This window comes from Trichogramma pretiosum, unplaced genomic scaffold (genome assembly GCF_000599845.2).
Source record: "Trichogramma pretiosum strain Unisexual culture from Peru unplaced genomic scaffold, Tpre_2.0 scaffold46, whole genome shotgun sequence".
NCBI classification, from domain to species: Eukaryota; Metazoa; Arthropoda; class Insecta; order Hymenoptera; family Trichogrammatidae; genus Trichogramma; species Trichogramma pretiosum.
The window spans coordinates 1,270,343-1,290,528 of NW_019641609.1; the positions used below are offsets into that span (position 1 = coordinate 1,270,343).

A 20,186-nucleotide genomic window follows, 5' to 3' on the forward strand; every position below is an offset into this window, starting at 1 on the left:
TCTCACTGAAAAGTATTGACAACGATTAAAAAAATATTTAATATATAATATGATATTATTACGAAGAAATTTAGTTTAAAATGTTATAACTTACAAATAAATGGATCTAATTTAATTTTTAATTTATTCGTTCGTACATGCTATTATTCTACAACCATGCATCGACGAATGGAGTTAGCTACATCTATCACTATTGAAAATTACAAAATATATTTGAGAGATTATTCGATTTCTCAATTAAATACATGATAGATTAATACATCTTGAAGAAACTGTCTACTTTATCGGATGTAGATATACTTGAGGAGTTCAACAAACTTAATTCGGGTTGAGCATAAAGATAAGATTCAGTGTAAAGGTTTACTTTGTCGCTAATCAAAAGTTGTAGAACCTGAATTTTACGCCGCTCGCAGCTTCTATTTGAAAAAAATTGTATTTCTTTCAGTGGAAAAATGTATGAAGGTTTTACAGAAAAAAAATGTTAAATTTGTTTTTACAAAAGATTGTACTCAAATATTTTAATAAAAACAAATTTTCAGGGTTTCTTAAATTAAACTATTCATTTACACTAATAGTAAAAATAGAAACAATATAAATTTTATTAAATCTGCTCGCTCTAATCGAGCGAATTAAAATAGTGTACAGTTGTGTGATGGCTCATTGAGATAAAAATATTTTCACTCGAACTATACGCTTAATTATTATTAGGAAATCAATGCCTTAAATTAATTTTTATCATTTAATTGCAACAAGACATTGAAATATTTATAAGATAATGTTGAGCTTGAAAATTATTATTATTACACGTTTGTCTCAAAAACATACCATACATAATGATATTTTAATTACAACATTAATGGATACTTTCATAAACTAATTAACAACCAACTTAGTGATTGAAACATTATTCTGAGTAACCTATGCAGAAGTTTACAGCGAAGACTCGGAAGACGCAAGATATTAAGATTCGAACGAAATCACGACATTTTCAATCCGAGCTGTGGAAGTATTTATTTATTTATTTGGAGAACGTTTGAATCCACTTAAACGTGTAATTACAAACTAGCAATACAGTTAATTAAAATTTGGCGTCAGTTTGTTGCTCCTTTCACGGTATGCGCAGAACAACGCGGATGTTTCTCAACTAAGCTCACACTCGCACACATTCTCTCGCTCACTCTCTCACGCACACGGTTGACAAAAAAAAAATTAACATTAAAAAAATGTTAGTACAATACTAATGTTCATTTTATAAAACAATAGTCACCAAAATGTCGTTGAAATGAATTTTATAAACGTGCCTTTCAATTTCATTTTCATTTCTTTTTTTTTTTTTTTTAAATAAGTATCGTACGAGGAGTGACTAGTGTCCGCTCATCTTTGATTCAAATAACGAATGAAATACATGGTTTTCACGAAGAAATTATTTTTATAAATTAAGCGACATCTAACTAACCTGCGTAACTGTGGGGCAGTCATTCGACAGCTTTTTAATAAAAATATGTCCTACATTCTGTTATACTATCGTTCGTTTTTTCTTCAGTACTATATTATAATATAATTGTAAAAGAGAAAAATGAAACAACGAAGCCCGTTGTACTATATCACTAATAGCACAGACATACACGTATACAATTAATATTTAATATTCGTTCTTTTTAGCCCTTGACAATAAAATTAATTGTGTGACTAATATCACAGAACGAATACAAACGAGGCTTTTGTACAATATTGCGTTATATCATTTGTTTCTTTCTTGTTTTTTCAATGGTTATTATATTCACAGGAGATTTCAGCGCGATCCGCTTGGTTTGCTTTTTTCGTAAATTTTTTAAGGAGCTTTGACTAGGTGTTCTCCTTCGTCGTGTCGCTGAATCAATATCGGCGTCTTGGGCACGCTGTCGGGGATCTCGCCGAGGGTGATTCGCACCTTCTTGGCGCTGAGCTCGTCGTCGTCACGGGCGGGACACTCGTTGACGACCTCGTTGGAGCCGTTGATCCAGCTGGACCTCGTCGGGCCATCGATGTCCTCCATCGGCGGCTGAAGTCCGTTCAGCGGCGCCTCGATCTCGCCGAAGGTCATCGACTTTCTCGGTGGCTTGACCGGATCGTTGATCTCGATCGCCGGCCCGTTGGACTTTCCGTTGGCGACGTCGTAACTGTTCTGGTTGTCCTTGGGCTCCTCCGTGTGGGAGTTCATCAGCGGGACGTTCTCGAGGGTGTGGCCGTTGGCCGTGGGTTTGTTCTGGGTACTCTTGGCCTCGGGCTTGTCGATCAGGGACTTTTTGATGTCCTTGAGCTCGGTGCCGCGCTCGATGTCCCTGCGTTTCCTCTTCTTGTGGCAGAAGTCGCTCTTGTACAGACCGTACGCAAGGAGAACGACGAGGATTGTCAACAATACGGCGAGGACGATGTACGAGCCCATTCCCATCTCCGGCTGTATCGAGGATCCCTCGACCTTGCCTTCCGTAGAATCATCATTGACGGCGGCGGAATCGGTAACGATCGTGTCGTCCGAAGGTTTTGGTTGCTCGGTAGTGATGGTGTTGGTCGAAATCTCGATTTTTCTCTTGACGTTCATCTCGAGAGATTTGGTCGGGGTAACCGGGATGAGCTCGTCCTCCTTGAGAGTCTCATCGAGGCTCTTGGCGCTCATCGTCGACGTCGTCATCGGGAGGACGGTCGTCGATTCGGGAGTGGTCGAGAACGGATTTATATTGTTGATTAAACTGGTTAAATCGGGTAACCAAAAGCTTGAGGTCGACGTCGACGTGTTGTCCTTTTCCTCGGTGGTGGGCACGCTGGTCTCGTTGAAGTCGATCGGTGGTACGACAGCGATAATGTCCGAACCGTCGTCTCCCGAACCGTCCTCTTCTTCCTCGGCGCCGGATCCTTCGACCGCCATATTGTCGATGAATACTTCGGGTTCTTCGGTCGAAGAAGTCGAAAGATTTTCCGACGAGAGGTTCATGGATTCCGTCGAGGATGCAGCTGTCGAGCTTTCTTCGGATTCCACTGGGAGCTCGTCCGTCACAGCCTCGGACGAAGAGATCAAATTGGCCTCGGAAGAGCTGCTTGGCATCTCCGTGATCTCTTCGGCATCTTCGGGCATAGGTGTGGTTGCCTCGAGTTCATTGGCTTCCGAGTTGGTATTTTCAACGGTGGCATCGACGGTCTCCAAAGCGGCATCGGCCTGCATCTCGGCATCTTGCTGCTCGAAGTTGCACACGGTTCTCGTGTCAGGCTTTAGCAGATACGAGCCTCTAACCGTGGATGGCTCGGCGCACAGAGATTTCAAGGTAATTTTGACTCCCTGCTGGACCAAGAGATCTCTGACCTCGAGAGTAGCGCAGTCGCAGAAAATCGGATTGTCGGCCAGATCCAGTATTCGCAAAAATTTGAGATCGGCCAGAACCCGTGGAAGCTGACGGAGATCGTTGTGAGCCAGTTTCAGAGTGTGCAATTTCGTCAATCCCTCGAAAATGCCACTCTTGATCTGGCTAATGGTGTTGTTGTTCAAGTCGAGTGACTGCAGCTTTTTCAGACTGGAGAAAGCGCCGGCGTCGATCATCTCGATTTTACCGCCTGACAGGTCCAGATGCCTGATGGTCTTGGGGACTTTTTCGAAGTTGGCCGCGGTCAGATGCTTGGTCGTGGTCGGTGCTTTGAGCACGCGCAGATCCCATGTATCGGCGTAGTACATGTCGTCGAGATCGGTGCAGGAGGCCGTGGTCGGCCTCTCGAGTTTGCATTGCGCGTGGACGGATTCCCACTGCAGCAGGACGGCCAGCAGGAACAAGCAGGTGTATTGGAAGGACTTCATCTTCGAATCTGATGTTACTGCAAACAATAAAATGAGTAATGTTATAAATATCTCGATAATAATTTATCTTTTCAATTATCTTTCTCTCTCAATTGCACGGATAATGTCGAACACAATGCTCCTCAATTACTCCCCGTTGCACATTTTTTTCTCTTATCGCTTTGTTAATGTATGCATTCTCGGCACAAACGATCCTATCTTTCATCAATCGCGTGCCTCGAGTACACAGCATGAAAAAAAGCGGTCATCGCGAGAGTATATTATAGGAAAAAAAGCCATGATCGCGTGCTTACGCGCGCGCGTTTTATTATGTGATGATATTTCCCCGGCGTCAATGTCGATCCGCGAGAGCGAAAAATGTCACACTACTAGTTTTGTGCGCTCAGAGCTCTTTGGGTCGATGCCTATTACACGCGCGTATATGTGTATAATATACGAATCGCGAAATAGCTCGTCGTAGTATCCATGACAGGCCGCGAGCGCGGACATCATTACGATCCGGCCGGTAAAACGTCGAGCGATAATTATGAGCGCGCTTGGTGCAGTGCAGTGCGTGCTAATTATGGCAACGTGTGTGTGTGTACGTACGTACGCGACTTGCTTGTTTGTTTGTTACTCTCTTACTTTGCTTGCTTTTTTCTTTTTTTTTTTTTTATATTGTTACCTTCGCAGAGCTTCTATACAAATACTACGCGAATCGGTGACATGTTTGGAATTAACGCTGGGGCTCGCAGCGCAGAGATAGCGGGATATATTTTCGAGTCAGTCAAGAAGAAGAGATGGTCTGGCGAGATAGCTGTCGAAGTGATTTTTTTGCACGAAGGCAAACAGAGATACAACCCAATAATGTCACATTATAGCCGAAATCGAGAAAGATTAATGGAGGATCGTTTCGTGAAATATGAAGAGCCTCGAGAGCGAGAGAGATACCGATTATCTAAAAATTGTAATGTGCTTCACACCCGAGCAAAATTGTTCAATCATGATTGATCTTTGACACGTATTTTATAGGAATATATAGCTGTCGTTTGTTCCAACGGATCGCGTTACAATAATTCAATTTCCAAAGACGCGTTATTGCCATTAGTCTTGGCCGCACGCAAGAATCAATTTTTCCCCCAGCTATTTCCTACTTTTTTCATTTCATTATTCATTAAAAATTCCAAAAGTGTGTTTTATCGCGCGAACAATGAAAAAGCAATTACACACGAGCGCACACGATAATGGCTCGAGACTCGTCGCGGCACTGACTGCTGTGGCTTCTTTTTCTTCGCGTCCAATGACTCAATATGTCTCATCGGTGGCGCGCACGCACTCGTAAATTACCGCACTAATCGATAATCTAACCAACAATGCGCGCGTGCACGCATCGAGTCTAAGTAAGTACGGAGAGTCGCGCGAGTAAGTACTTTCAAAGGCCAAGACGCCGCCAACTCCCACGCAATATCTCTGTGCGTGTGTATTTGTGTCTGTATAAGTATGTGCAGAATGGAGCCACACGATAAAAAAAATTTAAGTAGCCCGATCGCGAGAGATACATACAAAAATAGAAAGAGACTGGCACAATATCGGCTGAATGGCGAAATAGAAAGATCATGTCTGCAGAAATGAAGGACGCTTGTTTATGTGTATATATCTGCGCGCTAACTGTGTGCGCTATATAGAATCATCTATTCCACCACTATATATACTATATATAATGCGACGTTGTAGTAGTGGAATGTCAAAAGAATAAAAAAAGAAAGAGTATAAAGCGGTATACTACTATACTAGTGTAACGTCGTTCCTGGAGAATCATTCGGGCGGCGTTTCGCGGAACCTCAGGATAGGATAGGCGCTCGTCGCGTGTGCGCAGCGCAGCGCATGATGGTAGGCACTTGGGTGATAGCTATATACAAGTGAGAGAGAGAGAAAAATTCTGCGGTTTTCGATGAGCATTATGATCGAGACAGTCTATATGCACTTTTGAAGTTGTAGGCGAGCTCGATTGCCCGAAGAGGAGAGGACAGAAAAAAACGTGGCCGTATGTGGCGAGTTGCGTCCAATTTTTGTCTTGGAGTTATATGTTTGAGCTTTGCTGGACTTACGGTTATAGTCAAACATATTCATTCTTAAGTATTAATTATCACCCCGGCGACTATTTGCATAATATTTACTCAAGTGAAAATATCAACTTCCGGGTCAATAATAGAACGCGCCGATTGTTGCATTTTACACTCAAATATTTTATTCAACGAAAAAAAAATTTTTTTTCCAACTTCGCCTGCGTTCTATACTTGACGTTCGTTTCTGCTACTACCCGCACACACTTGATTGAGCAAGGCTCGCAGCTCGCGAGATGAGATGTATCGGTTAACGCAACGATATCTCGGCACTGCCTTACATTTTTTCTATCTCTCTCAAGAATTCAGATGAGGAAAGCTGCGCGCGAAATGGGTTTGGCAGAATAGAGAGATATTAGCAATGGAACACGTGTCTCTCTTCCGCCCAACGACGCAGCGTTTCTTTTTTTAGCGAAGCTATACAACGTCGACTTAGATACATTATTCCGTGCTCAGCTCCGCGTATAGATAAGCAGAGCCTAGTATTGATTTTTCCAATTATTATCCGCGATAACCGAGTGTATACTTACAATTTTTAATTCAGACTTTGGCCTCATCAGTGTTTCGGTCCTCCTAGTAGCATCTGCAAAAGAAAAAAATATGACAAATCAATATTTTGTAATAAATTAATTCAATCTCAATTAATTTTCGAGTAATAAGTATAAATGATGGGTCATTAAACACGCTTGGATGATACTTTAATCGCGTTCTGCCACTCGAGTACTTATTTACCGAAAAACGTCGCAAAAAAAACATTTAAAATTAAGTAAATTGCCTCATACACGTACGACGACGCGCACGTATGAGGTTCGTCGAAAAATAACATTTAATATCATACATAAAACAAGGAGACTCGAGCAAGAGAGAGAAATATATAGAGAGAAAAAGCGTCGTCGACTCGCTCTTTTTTTCTCTTGCATTGTAAAAAGAACCAAGGATAATTGCACTAGGTTGTGACTCGTGTTCAAGGTAAGAGCGTAGTTGCTGTCAAAAAAAAAATGAGCCGTCTACGTATGGAATAATAATCGTACGTAATCGTGCGAAAAAAAAGAGAAAAGTCGCTTATTGTTTTATAAAATCTCGTTTTCAAAAAGAAGCTCGTAAACTGCACGATCGAGAGAATTACGCGAAGCGAATGACCACTTAGTCGAAGACATGTCCAATAGAGACGCGTCGCCAAAACCGTTGAGATGATACAACGACTCTGAGACTCTGTGCGATAATGATATAACCGAAAACCATACGTATACATCTATCCAACATCTGCGGCCAATTACTCTGCTCTCGCACGCTTGGGAACGCTTTGGGCGAGCTCGCGGCAACCTGCTGCAGACAACGGAGCACAAACTGAACCATACTACAGTTTGTGCGCGTGTGGGTAGAGCAGACGGCGCTGATCGTGGAGCAAAAAATAAAAACATAAAAAAGACGTGTCTGCGCGCGGCGCGGTGTATGAAACTTTTTCAAAATATACAATGAAGTAGTATAAAGCGAACTCGTATGTAGAAATAAATATACGCGTCTATATATCGGTCCAGTTCGCCGACGCCCTAACACCATTCGCAGCTGATAGGCTCTCGCGGGCGGGCGGCAACATTACTACTACTACTACGTACTGCAGATAAGAGCCCAGCGACACTTTACGCCCGAACACTTGTTTATTATAGCCGTGACGCTTGGCATTTCGGTATCTGAGGCAGAGTGTGAGAGAAGCGCCGATTGATTTAGATCGTCGTTAACGAACTGTTTAACAGATTTGCTGTTTCGCATGGCCCGGGTTAAACGGAGAGACAGACCGTCGCCGCATGAATCGACCTTTAGTCAAATTGTAATCATCGAAAAAGCTGCCGCCTGACACTCACACACATACTGCGTCTATATTTAAGCACGTCGTTTACAAGACCAGTCAATTTATAGATATTGCCCAGAGAGTATATCGAATATAATACCATAAAATGATTTCGAGCACAGCTTTTAATATATAAATACATCTTAGCAGCAGCAGCGCTTTAAACATGAGCCACTGAAATTCGAATTTTTACGTACACGCAGTATATAAGCGCACCGGGCGCAGGCTGAGAGAAACCTTACGATCGCCACGCGAAACTCAAAAATATAATCAAGCCGCAAAGCCTCAATTTTCCTGACTGCGCACTACCTCTGACGCAAAAGTAAGTAGGCACGATGCGAGAGGCGAACGCATTTTAATTTCGCTCGTGTATTATATACGCACGAAGCTGCGCACACAAAAGAGAGAGGACCACCAGCCAGACAGACGCATTATGCGCGATCGGCCAGTACTAATTAGTCGGATTTTTTTTTCTTACTCTCCGCTCGGCAGAAAAACTCAACGAAAAATAAGACAACGACAAAAAAAAGTTGCATTCTTGGAATGTATGCAAGCGGTATAACGCGAGTAAACAAGGTAAAGATCAAGTGTGAATAATTGAATTTAAGATCGCAAAACATAAATCAACTTTTTAGATATAGCCGTTATTACGCTAGTCCACGTCCGGAGAAAAATCTCATAAATTACTTAATCGGGATAACGATACTGAAATTCGAAAAAACCACCATAAGCAACGTAACACGTATAGCAGATAAATCGGATGCAAATATTGACCCGTACCTTGTCATTAATTTTATTTATCTCTTAATATATAATATATAATAAACGCGTGTTTTATTATGAGCGATTAGCATATTGTGGAAGATTGAGTGACTTACGGGCGAAAGTCGAGTAGGTGTCGTCGATCTACAGCCCGATATAATATATTTTAATGCTAAATATCCTTCTGCGCAGTGCGGATTTCCTGCGCCGTGACTCCGGATCATCCGGATCGATCTGCCGAAATTTCAGGACGGGATAGCTCAATATTATATATACCTATACAGAAATCGAGAGATAATTTTACGGTGTACTCTAACTTGAATCTTTGCGAACGAGGCGAGACGGCCTTTTTCATGTTACATATATATTGGCTTTATACATTTGCTATCTGTACTATACGCTCACATAGATATAACGCACCTAGGCGTAAGTATTATAGTGTGTATAGAGCGCGAGTTGGAGCATTATATGAGTGACTCACGACAGGTATGTAACGCGGCGCGGCGCGAACATACATAAGGTGTAAACACACTTTCTACATAATCCTACGTAGGAATCGCGGGATTGATTTATGCTATCGTTTGTACTACACGTAGGTAGGGGCCAAAGTAGCTCTGTACGCATAATTCGTCGTGGCGCATGCTCGAGCGCGTTATATTACGGCGCAAAAAAAAGAGTCGCAGTCTCCAAATCTCCTAATGAGCTGTATGTACGTACCGAAGGCTAAAACGATGCGGCGAGTATATTATAACGCGTGGCTCGCGTGCTGTGCAGTCCACGAGGTCGAGCCGATGCCGTCCATCGGCTGCTGTGTGCCTTGTGGAAATGCACGCGTGTGCTGGCTCTATCATTATACGATGAGTTTCGTGATTTTATATGTGACATTAGCACGCGACTGATTATCGTCCCCGCGCGCGTATTATGATTCGCAGAAGTGCAGCAACAACTTTATGTTTTACGCAAAAAACGTAAGGTAAAAAAAAAAATAGACGATACTGTGTAAGATAGGGAAAACCGAAAAATCCGACCTAATTAGGAATCTTGGTCGTTCGCAGCGCGTCGTCGAGATAGCTACGCTTATATGTATACAGATTAAATTCCTGCATCGCGTTGCGTAAGTTTCCGCACTCGTTTCCTCGATATGCGTGGCGCGCAGCGCAGCGGCCAAAGTGCAGCGGTGCGAGTCCTACACCTGTCGATCCTTAAAGGGCTATCGACGTCGTCGTGCGACTCGACTGAATTCCCGTTACTATTATATGCAGCGCGAGAAAATTTAACGATGCGTAGGCTGTCGCCTGTTACGCTGCATATACAAACAGGCACGCACATGGTGTAGCTATGACGCGCGCACCGATCGTGTGTCTCGCCGCGTGCACTATGCGATCCTATTCGGATCGGGATTACCTTTTTTGTGCGAGCGCGCGGAGCTCATCTCTGCTCAAGGTGGCCTGTGTCTATACGATATCACTCGAGCCTTGATTAATTTCGACAAAAAGTCAATCGCACGCAGACTTAAGATCGTTGCTGGCCACGATTATTTACCGAATCTATTTTCGCATCAAGGAAAAGCACACGTACACGTTATTACAAAGTCGTTGTCGCATTAAAGCGCGTATCGCGCCTCAATTACCGATCATCGTGACGTTGCGTTATTACACGCACACGGCGCAAGCCATATAATTAACATATCCTCTCTATCTCTCTCTCGTGGACTTTCGTATTTATCCGCGCTCGCGAGCATTGAATTTTCGCTCGTACGCTCTGTAACTGCTGCAGCTCGCTGCTAGATGGCTACGCGCGCGTACGCGTGTGCGGAAATGGCATCCGGACTTATAAATCGACCATATTGCTATTGCATTGGTTGAGTTTATTTCTCCCAATGACATCTCAACGCGCGTGACCTTAACATCTCATTCATCCTCGGCAGATTTGCCCAATTCCACTTTGATATACATGCGCTCGATTTCGGTTTTACTTTCGCCGCACTGGCCTCTATATCACTGTGCCGTGAGCTAATTCATATACGTAATACAGAAATCGTGTATCTATCTCTCTTTGGACTGATTGATCTTGCGCACTTTGATTGTTTTGGAAAATATTTTTATCCGCGATTGCGAAAAGCGCGCCTATATTCATAATCTCGAGCTAGCTCATTTCTAACGATCATTTGCCCCATAGCTAATCGTTAATTTCGTACACTGGGCTTTCGTCATATGTATCTCGCCGACGATGAGCCGAGCACGAGTGATATTATTAATGCCCGAGTGTTTTTTCTTCTTTTTACAATTTTCCGCGCTTGTGCTTTGTAACGCGTCGCTGTGCTGACCCACATAATGTGTGTCATCGAGATCGCTTATAGCTAAGTTCTGCTCGCTTTTTTTACAACCGACAAAGTAATCGGGAAAAAATAAATAAAATCAAGTTCCCAATCAACCTTCGACTAATTAAGCTCGATTGAAAAATGGCCATACGCTGAATTATTGCTGCGCGCGTATTATAAATTTCATTTTCTAAATCACTCCCGATCGCTGTTGAGCTCTTCCAGCCGAGCGCAAATTTCTCGAGACCGATATCGCTCGATCAAGATCGGGCTTAATTTGCTGGGAAATCAAATAATTTTATCGACATTCCAGAGGCTAAAATATATTTACCTTACGCACTCGATGTGAAATGTGTTTGCGATGTCGTAAGTTCGCGATTTGTTGTGCGCGCCGTCGTTGCTCGATATATACATTATATATATAGCACTAGATACGTGCACTTATAAAATGACCGAGGAAATACATTTCAAAGTGCAAATTACGCGACATGCACGCGTGCACACACGAATCAAAACGTTTGTTATATATATAAACGTGGAAATAAATAGCCGATCGAAAGGTCATAGGGCAGCAGCAGCTGCGCATCGAGGCTCTCGGCTGCATTATCGCTAATGCACCGCAAGTACGCGTGTACGAGTCGATGCATTAGAGAGTTGAACACGTAATGTAGAGGCATATAGATTCTCTCCTACGTATATACTTTAAAATGATTAATTTCGATCGATCGATTCTTTTTACGCAATAAATAAATCTGCGACTATATAGTGTGAAATAATTAATGGACGCATTTAATTCACGCAGATATGATTTACTTAATCGAGGAAAAATATGAATATTATAATGCGTGATCGTGATAAATGTCAAAAATCCGGAGATCGTTACGCATTTAATATTGAAATTCTGTAGGTCAACTTGGAGTAATAATAAAAAAATTCAAGCTTTAGATTCAAGGTGCGAATGAGAGTTGGCACGAAATTTTTCATTGCAACAATATGTGGAACAAAACCGATGTATACTTCGTGCTCGACTGACAATTTTCCAATGACCTATGATTCATTTGGGTCTGAACAATTTTTTTTTTATCGTCACAAACGAGTCGCAGAAATCTTTAGAAATATAAAATTCATTCAACTCCGAGGAATTCGATACAAGCGCGCGACACCGAAATGGTATTGGCTCGACTGCACCGAATAAATTAATTATAACCGAAGCTGTGGAAGAGCGTGTGGACGAGCGTGTAGAATCACATCAAAAGCGACGTGCCGAAAAACAAGGCGCACATTTCCAATCCTTACTATTTTTTTTTGCTGGTATACACTTGGTCTAATAATTTCAACACTATACGCGTCGCGACACACACTCTCCGAGGAATCACATATGCGACGTGCACTCGAGCGTGTTATAATTTGCAGGAATCTTTTTTTTGTGTACGGGTCGATTTTAAGCTCTCTCGCCTAGAGTTTATTTATCGCCTCTTTGCGGATTTAATTTTAGATGAAAAACTTCACCAAAGCTCGTACAGCGCGCGGCACTGTGTGTATATTTTTTCAATCGCCTCGCAGAGCTGTCTTGTTTCATGCGCGCGCGAATGTTTTCTTAATTTATATACGGGCTCGCGAGCAAAGCCCCATAAGTGACTCGAAGCCGAACTTCCGAAATTATCGTAAAATTGGATAAATATACGAGCGATTATTGACCTCTCTCTCTTTTCAAAACGCGCGCGCAAAATCAAGCTGCTCTTAAACTTACAGTAGGTAGTAATTTGTTGCCGATTTCGCTTCTGATCTATAAAGGTGTAGCAGTGCACACGTCAATATCGTGAAAATAAAGACACAAATGAACATCGGCGAGTCGATCTCGCGAAATAAAACTAATGATTATTAGTTTCAACTTGTGTTTTTGCCCGATCGATTTAGAGTTTCTCTTCTGCAGGCTTGATCAGCCGCGACATCCATTTTCAAGTTTATCAAGACATTGGCTGCTTACGCGGCTTTCTCGATCGCCCTGACTGCATTATCATCGCGCAGCTGCTGCCTAGAAATTACGTTAAGTATCCTACTTTCGTCGGTGCGATCACGCCCAAGATCATGCAATATTATCGTCACCTATGCGTAACGCCCAAAACCCACGTATCATCTACAAAATCGGTGAGTCGAGCTTCGACGATTGTAAAGAAAGCTCCACCCGTACAAAACGTTGATATACACCCGATAAGAGCAACAACGACAACAGTAAAAAAAAACAGAACTGCATTTAACGACTGCTCACATCGACTCATTTGCTCCCGATTCATTTTTTTTGTCCTTTCCTTTGTATATAACCGTGAAAGTCGTCGTGCCTCTCTTTTTTTTTCAACGCGTATAAACAAAACGTTATCTTTGCTTTATACACACATTACAGCTCGAACCTCGCATATCGTGTGGGCTTTTTTCTCGAACGCGTATACAATATAAAAGCTAGCGGCTAATTTTTACGCTGCGCGCGACATATGTTTCGCTCCTCTGCTGCTGCGAGTCGGCGCTTGCACATACAGATAGACAGACAGACACACGTGTGCGAGATTATTTCGTCGGTATTAGACGATGTTCTTTGCTGCTGCTGCTGCTGCTGCGTGGGTGTCAGCACGACGACGACGACGACCACATGAATATACTTTTCACGCCAGATAAGGGTCCCTTTTTTGTTTGTGTGCGTATGTAGAATTACATCAGTAATAATGCCTGACCCAAATCTGTAAAATTAGTCACGCGGCCTCGAAGACAGAGACAAGTTTTCAATTATATTTAGGAAATCGAGGATCGATTATTCATCGCTCGATGAGAAATCAAAGTCTCGTTGCATCGGTCGCGATTAAATGTGTATAGAAAGACGCGCAGCAACGTTCACTCGTCGTATTATACAGACAACCAGCGTGACAGAACAATAGTACACACACATACAGACACAATTTATTATTTGCAAAAAATCACTTATCTCGTCGACCGATTGAAAACGTTGTTGTGCGTTATATACAGCTAGGCGCTGCAGCAGCGTTGCATTGTACACGTAGCAGTAGTATAGTATACGTCGACAATACGTAAAACAATGCCGATTCGCAAAAAAAGGGTGTATAGCGTATATTATCGGCCGCAGTCTATTATGAAGAAAATAGAATGCCGCTACACGGAGCGCCTATTTGTGTACGTGTGTCGTTGCAATCGTTTTGATTGCGAGCACGCATAGATTTAAAAGCAACACTGCTGCCGATTTCGCCCGCTGTGTAAATGGGCAAATAATCGTTTATCACCGATTGACATGGACATTTATACCGTATATTATATATTGAGAGTGTATATAGTTAACCTTCGGGACCCCCGCGCACGACAATGGGACGTACCCGAGAGAGCCGCGATTAATTGCTGGTCATCATTTTTTTGAAAGACGCGCGCTCGTTACAGAACCGTTTCGTATATTAATATCGCATTTTAATTGAGCATCAAGAACGATATTGCACACAGGAGTCAAATCGGGGAGGAGCAAGAAAAATGAGTCCCCCGATCACGCCGAGACAATTTTTTCCTCGCGAGCGAATCCGGAATGTGTTTCTTTTGGGCTACCGTTAAAATTATGAAACGAGGCACGCATCGCGTCTCTGCTGCGAATAAAATGTCAAAAAAGTATCGATATAAATCATCGTTCGGCATTGTGATTCCCCGAAAAGCTTTAATCTCGCGTATACGCACCAAAAGTATAATATTAAAGGTTTACGCGCGCGCAAGTGTGTGTATGGGTGAGCCCCCGCGCGGGTGAGCGAAATCTCTGCGTTGCTGCTTTCCAGCATCTCGGGTAAGCAGTCGATTCGCGCGTACGTATGCATGTGTGTTTATACGTCAGCGCGCGTGAGGATATAACCGGTTTTTGCGGAATAAGACCTATATAGAACTACTACGCGCGCGAGGCACAACCGACGCGATCGTGACATGTTTCGCTAAAAAATTGTGCTGCTGCTGCTGCTGCTGCAGTAGTATAGGTAGGTATGAGAGCGTCATGGAGAGGAACCGCAGAAAACGAGTTGATTTGGTATTAAATACGTTAAAGGCGATCGTATATAGATTCTCGGGAAAAAAAGCTTATGTAGCACTTCGAGAGAGAGAGAATACGAGTTTTCGTTGCCGTTTTATTGAGGCATAGCACGAATTTCTGCATTTGGAAGCCACCAAAGTTGAAATTTTACCCGATTGCCTATATATGAGGATAAATTGAGAGCTGCATAATGTGAGTAACTGCGCGACCAAAGGTGTCCGTTATATATTATTTACTGCGCTTAAACAGAGAAAATATTTCGAATTCATTTATAACAATGGCCTAATATAAAATCAACGAGGCCAGTTGCTCACACACATGCATAAATGTATAAATGCAGTACATTGTTTATTATAGAAAAAAAAGAATCTATTTTTTAAAAGAAGAAAAAAAAACAGTATCACGCCTGGCTCGCTGTATATATGTATTAGCCGAGCAACATGCAGCGAGTGACTTGCAAGGGCATCTCGACGCATAAAGGAGGTTATAATTTTCACTTGTGTAATAATTAGACACTTTCTGCCTCGTGCCTAGACGAATTAACATGCTTCGGACTGCATATGCGAAGCGCGGCTCATTGTAGTGCATCATCGTCGCGTATGCAGCGTTGCCCTTTACGAGCTCGCGCGCTCCAGTTGCGCTGCGCAGCAAATCGATGCATTATTTATTCGCGCCAATCGATGCGGTAAGAGAATTCTTCTGTCCCCTTGTGAGTACTTTTTTTGTTGCAGCTTACGGCTACCGATGCTGCTGCTGCAGGTAGATCGAAGAAAGCGCGTACGACGAACAAAAAAACGACAGAGACCACGCATATCGTATAATACGTCTGCATGTCGAAATATTTTATGTACTCTTTCACGGTTTCGGTGAACGATTTATCTCGCGTGCCGCGACACCCTCCTAATTTTCACTTCCCGTAATAAAAACGCGCTTATCGGGCAAAAAAGTGTCGAAAAGAAGGCGAAAAAAATAAATAAACCGGAGATAAAGAGAGAAAAAAAGAGGAAAGAGAGGAAAAAATTGGTTGTAGTACCAATCGCGTAAATTCCGAGAACGCGAAGGAAATATTATATACCTGCCGGAGTTGCGCAACCCAACCGATCGGCGCACTCGACGGTAATGGATAAAAGTAGGTAATCCCTCGGCTGTACGTATCGCTGGTGGGCTCGCGCGCAGCACACCGAGTGAAAGAGTTGCAGCTCTCGTGTATGTATACGTGTGAAATCGGCGCTACGACCTTGCTACCGTGCGCGATGATAATAACCACTTCGGATCGTCGTCTTGGGTCTTGGGCCGAGTCAAGACAAGAGGCGGGATTCGAGCTTTTTTTCCCGTGAATTGTCGGTGACACACGCACGAGAGCTCGCCGCGGTTTCGGAATATAATTATCGGACGTGCAGCCATCGTTATATTGTAATTTTATTCTATTCAAGTTCAATGACATTGTGTCGAAAAAAATAAGTGTGGCATTCGACTCTATCCGTTGGCGATGAATCGATAAACTGACTCTGTTTGCGGTGTGCGCGGATAAGAAAAGTTCAATTTCGCGAATGGAGATGAGCTTGACAGTTGTGACTTTTGCGTGTGTAAGTATTTGCGATCGAGTTGTTTCCTTTCCGCAACGCACAACCGGAAGAGCGGAATCACCGCGCGCAGTTGACTTTTATTCCACGCTATACTTTATTATATGCCATCCAACTATAATATTCTTTTTTCCCAATATTTCGATTAATCAATGATTTCCTAGCTTCTTATCGACGTGAGTAATATATCGATAGATAACAATACACATTTTTTTCTCTCTCTCTTACAAGAGATATCGTGCCGGCGAATTCAGCCGAACGTATCGGCACATGATTGCCTGTGTATGTCTGTGTGCGTTGCATTTGTGAAAATTAATCATACGCATTGGGCACTCGAGAGTTAATGAAAAAAAAAAAAAATCATACACTCGAGCGTAACTTATATACAACTCGTGCACAGAAGCGTAACCTTCAAAATTTCAACACCGATCGTAATTACCGATTCCGAAAAAAAATTATTCGTATTGTAAACGTATGTATCGGTACGTGTGTCTCACAATTACGCGATCTGCCGCCGCTGCTGCTACTCTCCGATGTACTTGCTTCTTGAAAAAAAGTACAGTAAAGTAAAAAAAGAAGAAATAAAAAAATCAAGCGTTACGTTCGTTCGCGAGCTTTCTGGCTGGTATGTTGGCTAAAAAAGAAGTGGAGGCTTATCTCTAGCGCGATAACCAAGATACGCAAGTGTTTTTTTAACGCCTCTCCTCTTTTTTCGTTGAATGTATTCGCGCCTGATACACATTACTACTACTATTATTCGCCCAGATCGAGTCCCTTGAAAATCGCAGACGTCGTTGGGGGGAGGCATCGTTTGAATTTCGAAAGTGATCGAGCTCGTCGGCTCGACTGCGTTGGGCAGATGCGTTACCCAACCAGCTCCAGCAAAACCTCGAGAAATGCGATCGATTGCGACTCTGTGCACATACAGCTGTGCTTATGGCCTGTGTATGCGCGGCGCGGTGTATTCGTGTATTTTCTTTAAACATTCGGAGTCATCGGGAGAGCCGCCGCGCCGAAGGGATTTACGTTTCGGTATCGTATGTGTAATGTAATGTCTGCGCGCGAGTCGGTCTCGAGGTTAACGCGTGTGCAGCGTCGATACGCCTCGGCGGAGTAATTACATTCCCGAACACACGCTGATAATCGAAGCTGCGGATGATTTTCCGAAATCAATCAGGCGCGCAAAACAAGAGAAAAAAAGAGCAGAAAAAAACTCTCGGACTAATCAAAACACTCGAGCGACTCGAACTACTGGTGGGCGAGATCTTATACATCACAATGCACTTCTCTAAAATCAAAAGCCCTTCAGGGCACTTAGTGCGTCGGTGGCTCGCGTGTATATATATGCGCCCGAGCGCGTGTACGTAAAAACGCGCATACACACACGCACGCACTCGAACTCGCCACTGCTCTCACAACAGCGTGGCAGCAAAAAAAGCAGTAGCAGCGGCAGCAACAGCACTCGAACTCGTATAGCATGCATGTATCGCGATTCTGCCTTTCGGGGAGATTAGCATAAATTCAAATATACGACGACGACGGCGGGGATCGCGCACAGCGGTATACGAGTGTACTTTTTATACTGGAAACGTCATTGAACTACATTATACGCGCGTGCACATCAACGAAGAAAATACGATAGAAATTGTGTAATTATATCAGTCATGTATATAACATGTGTATGGCAGAGACAACGGCAGCAGCAACGCACATAATATATTATTTGCTCAAAGTATAATTTTAAGAAATATAAGAAAATATGATAAATAGCTTGATTTGGAGCCTATATATTGTATACGAATGTGTGCGCTTCTGCTGCCGGTCGCGCGTGTAACGCTCACACACACTTGTACAAAGCTCAGCAGTGGCATCGATGCGCAGTGTAATTATGCGACGACGATATACACGTCGTCCACGAGTCACATGCCTAGATATATACCCACGATATAAATTTCATAAGTATATACGACGACTCCGTGCTCATGCAAACGGCCAAATTATCCGCGCGCTCGCTGCAAGTGCATAGATACACGCTCTACAAATCAACCTTTCATGCTCCTCTTAACTATTGGCCATAGGCGGGCGCATATCTCGAGAGCGAGCCTCGATGTGCAATTGTGCCGAGCGTAGGAGTTCGCTCAAGATATTAGATGTATCGCGTATAAATTCATTCAACGCACTGATACTCTTTTTTTTTCTCGAAATTACGCGCATTTATTTTTATTTTATTTATAGAAGACTCTTGTTTGTCGAAAAATACAAGCGAAAAAATGCACTTATCTCTTAGCCGGCTTCGATGTTGATGCTATAGCTAGCGTATTCGCGCACCGAAAAAAAAAGAAGAAGACTCGGCGCGCACTCTCGATCGAAATCGTGCTCGCGGCTTCATTACGCGGGTTGCGTAATTTAGCGACGAGCTTCATAAAAGTCATTTGTAAAAATTATTATTTTTCAAATGTCATCGCGTATCGATTCGAGGAAATGTTTTGTTTCCTTTTTTTTCTCTTTTTTTTTAATCGCCTTGATAAAGCCCAGATACGGGTGCGCGAATCCAGACACGCCCGAGACGAAACAGAAGTAAGAAAAAAACAGCAGTCGCGTCCTCCTAATCCTTGATCTTGAAGAGCCCGCGCGCGAGACTTTCAAAAATTTCAATCTCAAGATCAAAAATCGAAATTTCCGCATCTCACTCTTATGGCATTGCCGATCGATCGAAATTAAAACCTCGCGTAACGCGGATTGCGCATCGCGCACGTAATAAAAAATATATCGGTATACGTACTCGCGCGGAGCAGCAACCTTTCACTCTCAGTTTCCAATGCGTGTGTTGTGTGCGCGCGGCTTTGATTTCGCCTTTACTTTACCATACCGATTCTCCGATATGTATTAACGTACGTCCCGGGGCAGCAGCCACCGCCGAGCACATGCCCGAGGTATATAGTAATAAAAATAAAAATAAATTATCGGATTGTTTTCCGATCGGCACTTACCTCCCGATTCCCGTGGACGAAGTCGAGTCGTGGAGAGTCGATTGTATAAAAATCGTCGATGGATAATCACTCGCCGCTCTCGGTAGCACAAATAAAAAAAAAATAATCACTGTCGCAGTAGTAGCCGTGCACCCCACAAATAATAATAATAATACGATATCACTGTTCCAGAGAGAAATGAAAAAAAAATTTAAAAAAAATCTATATGTAATAATTTCAAGTTTGTAATTTTCGTGGCTTTCGTCGGACGAGAGACAACGCACCACTGGCAGGCATAAAAAGCGCCTTCCGGGATGATCTACACGCTTACCGTCCTGGCTTATGACTGCCACAGTGTTGTTCAGATGTCCGCGTTCGAGTACGGCGCGCCGCGCGCGTTATAACCCCACTACGACCGCGTCGTCGTCGTCGTATATATATAAGTTCTGCTTTGGGATCTTTCTGCCTCCACGCGTATGTGTCAGTGTGTGTGTGCGTATGTGTTGTGGCTATCTCTTTTTTCTGCGGCTCTCTTGTGCCATGCCTGCCTGAGCTATATATCGCCCATGTGTTAAAAGTCCCCACTTTCGAGATTTTTAATTCACTTCTTTTTTTAAAAATAAATCTTAACGCGATAGATAGATAAATTTTCAGGCTATTAGCTTATGCTTTTGACCTACTGCCGCGAGTAATTCGATTAATCTAATGCGCTTTA

At 43.0% G+C, this 20,186-nt stretch overlaps 1 protein-coding gene across 1 annotated transcript; it reads right to left on the reverse strand.

Moving 5' to 3' along the window:
* Window positions 1–1,323: 1,323 nt before the first annotated feature.
* On the reverse strand, window positions 1,324–19,803 carry LOC106654781 (protein windpipe). The gene is made up of 3 exons (XM_014374792.2): window positions 19,493–19,803; window positions 6,456–6,508; window positions 1,324–3,840 (listed from the first exon to the last, which is right to left on the reverse strand). The coding sequence occupies exon 3, from the start codon at window positions 3,821–3,823 to the stop codon at window positions 1,832–1,834; it is 1,992 nt and encodes a 663-aa protein (XP_014230278.1). The 5' UTR covers window positions 3,824–3,840; window positions 6,456–6,508; window positions 19,493–19,803; the 3' UTR covers window positions 1,324–1,831.
* Between the last annotated feature and the right edge of the window lie 383 nt (window positions 19,804–20,186).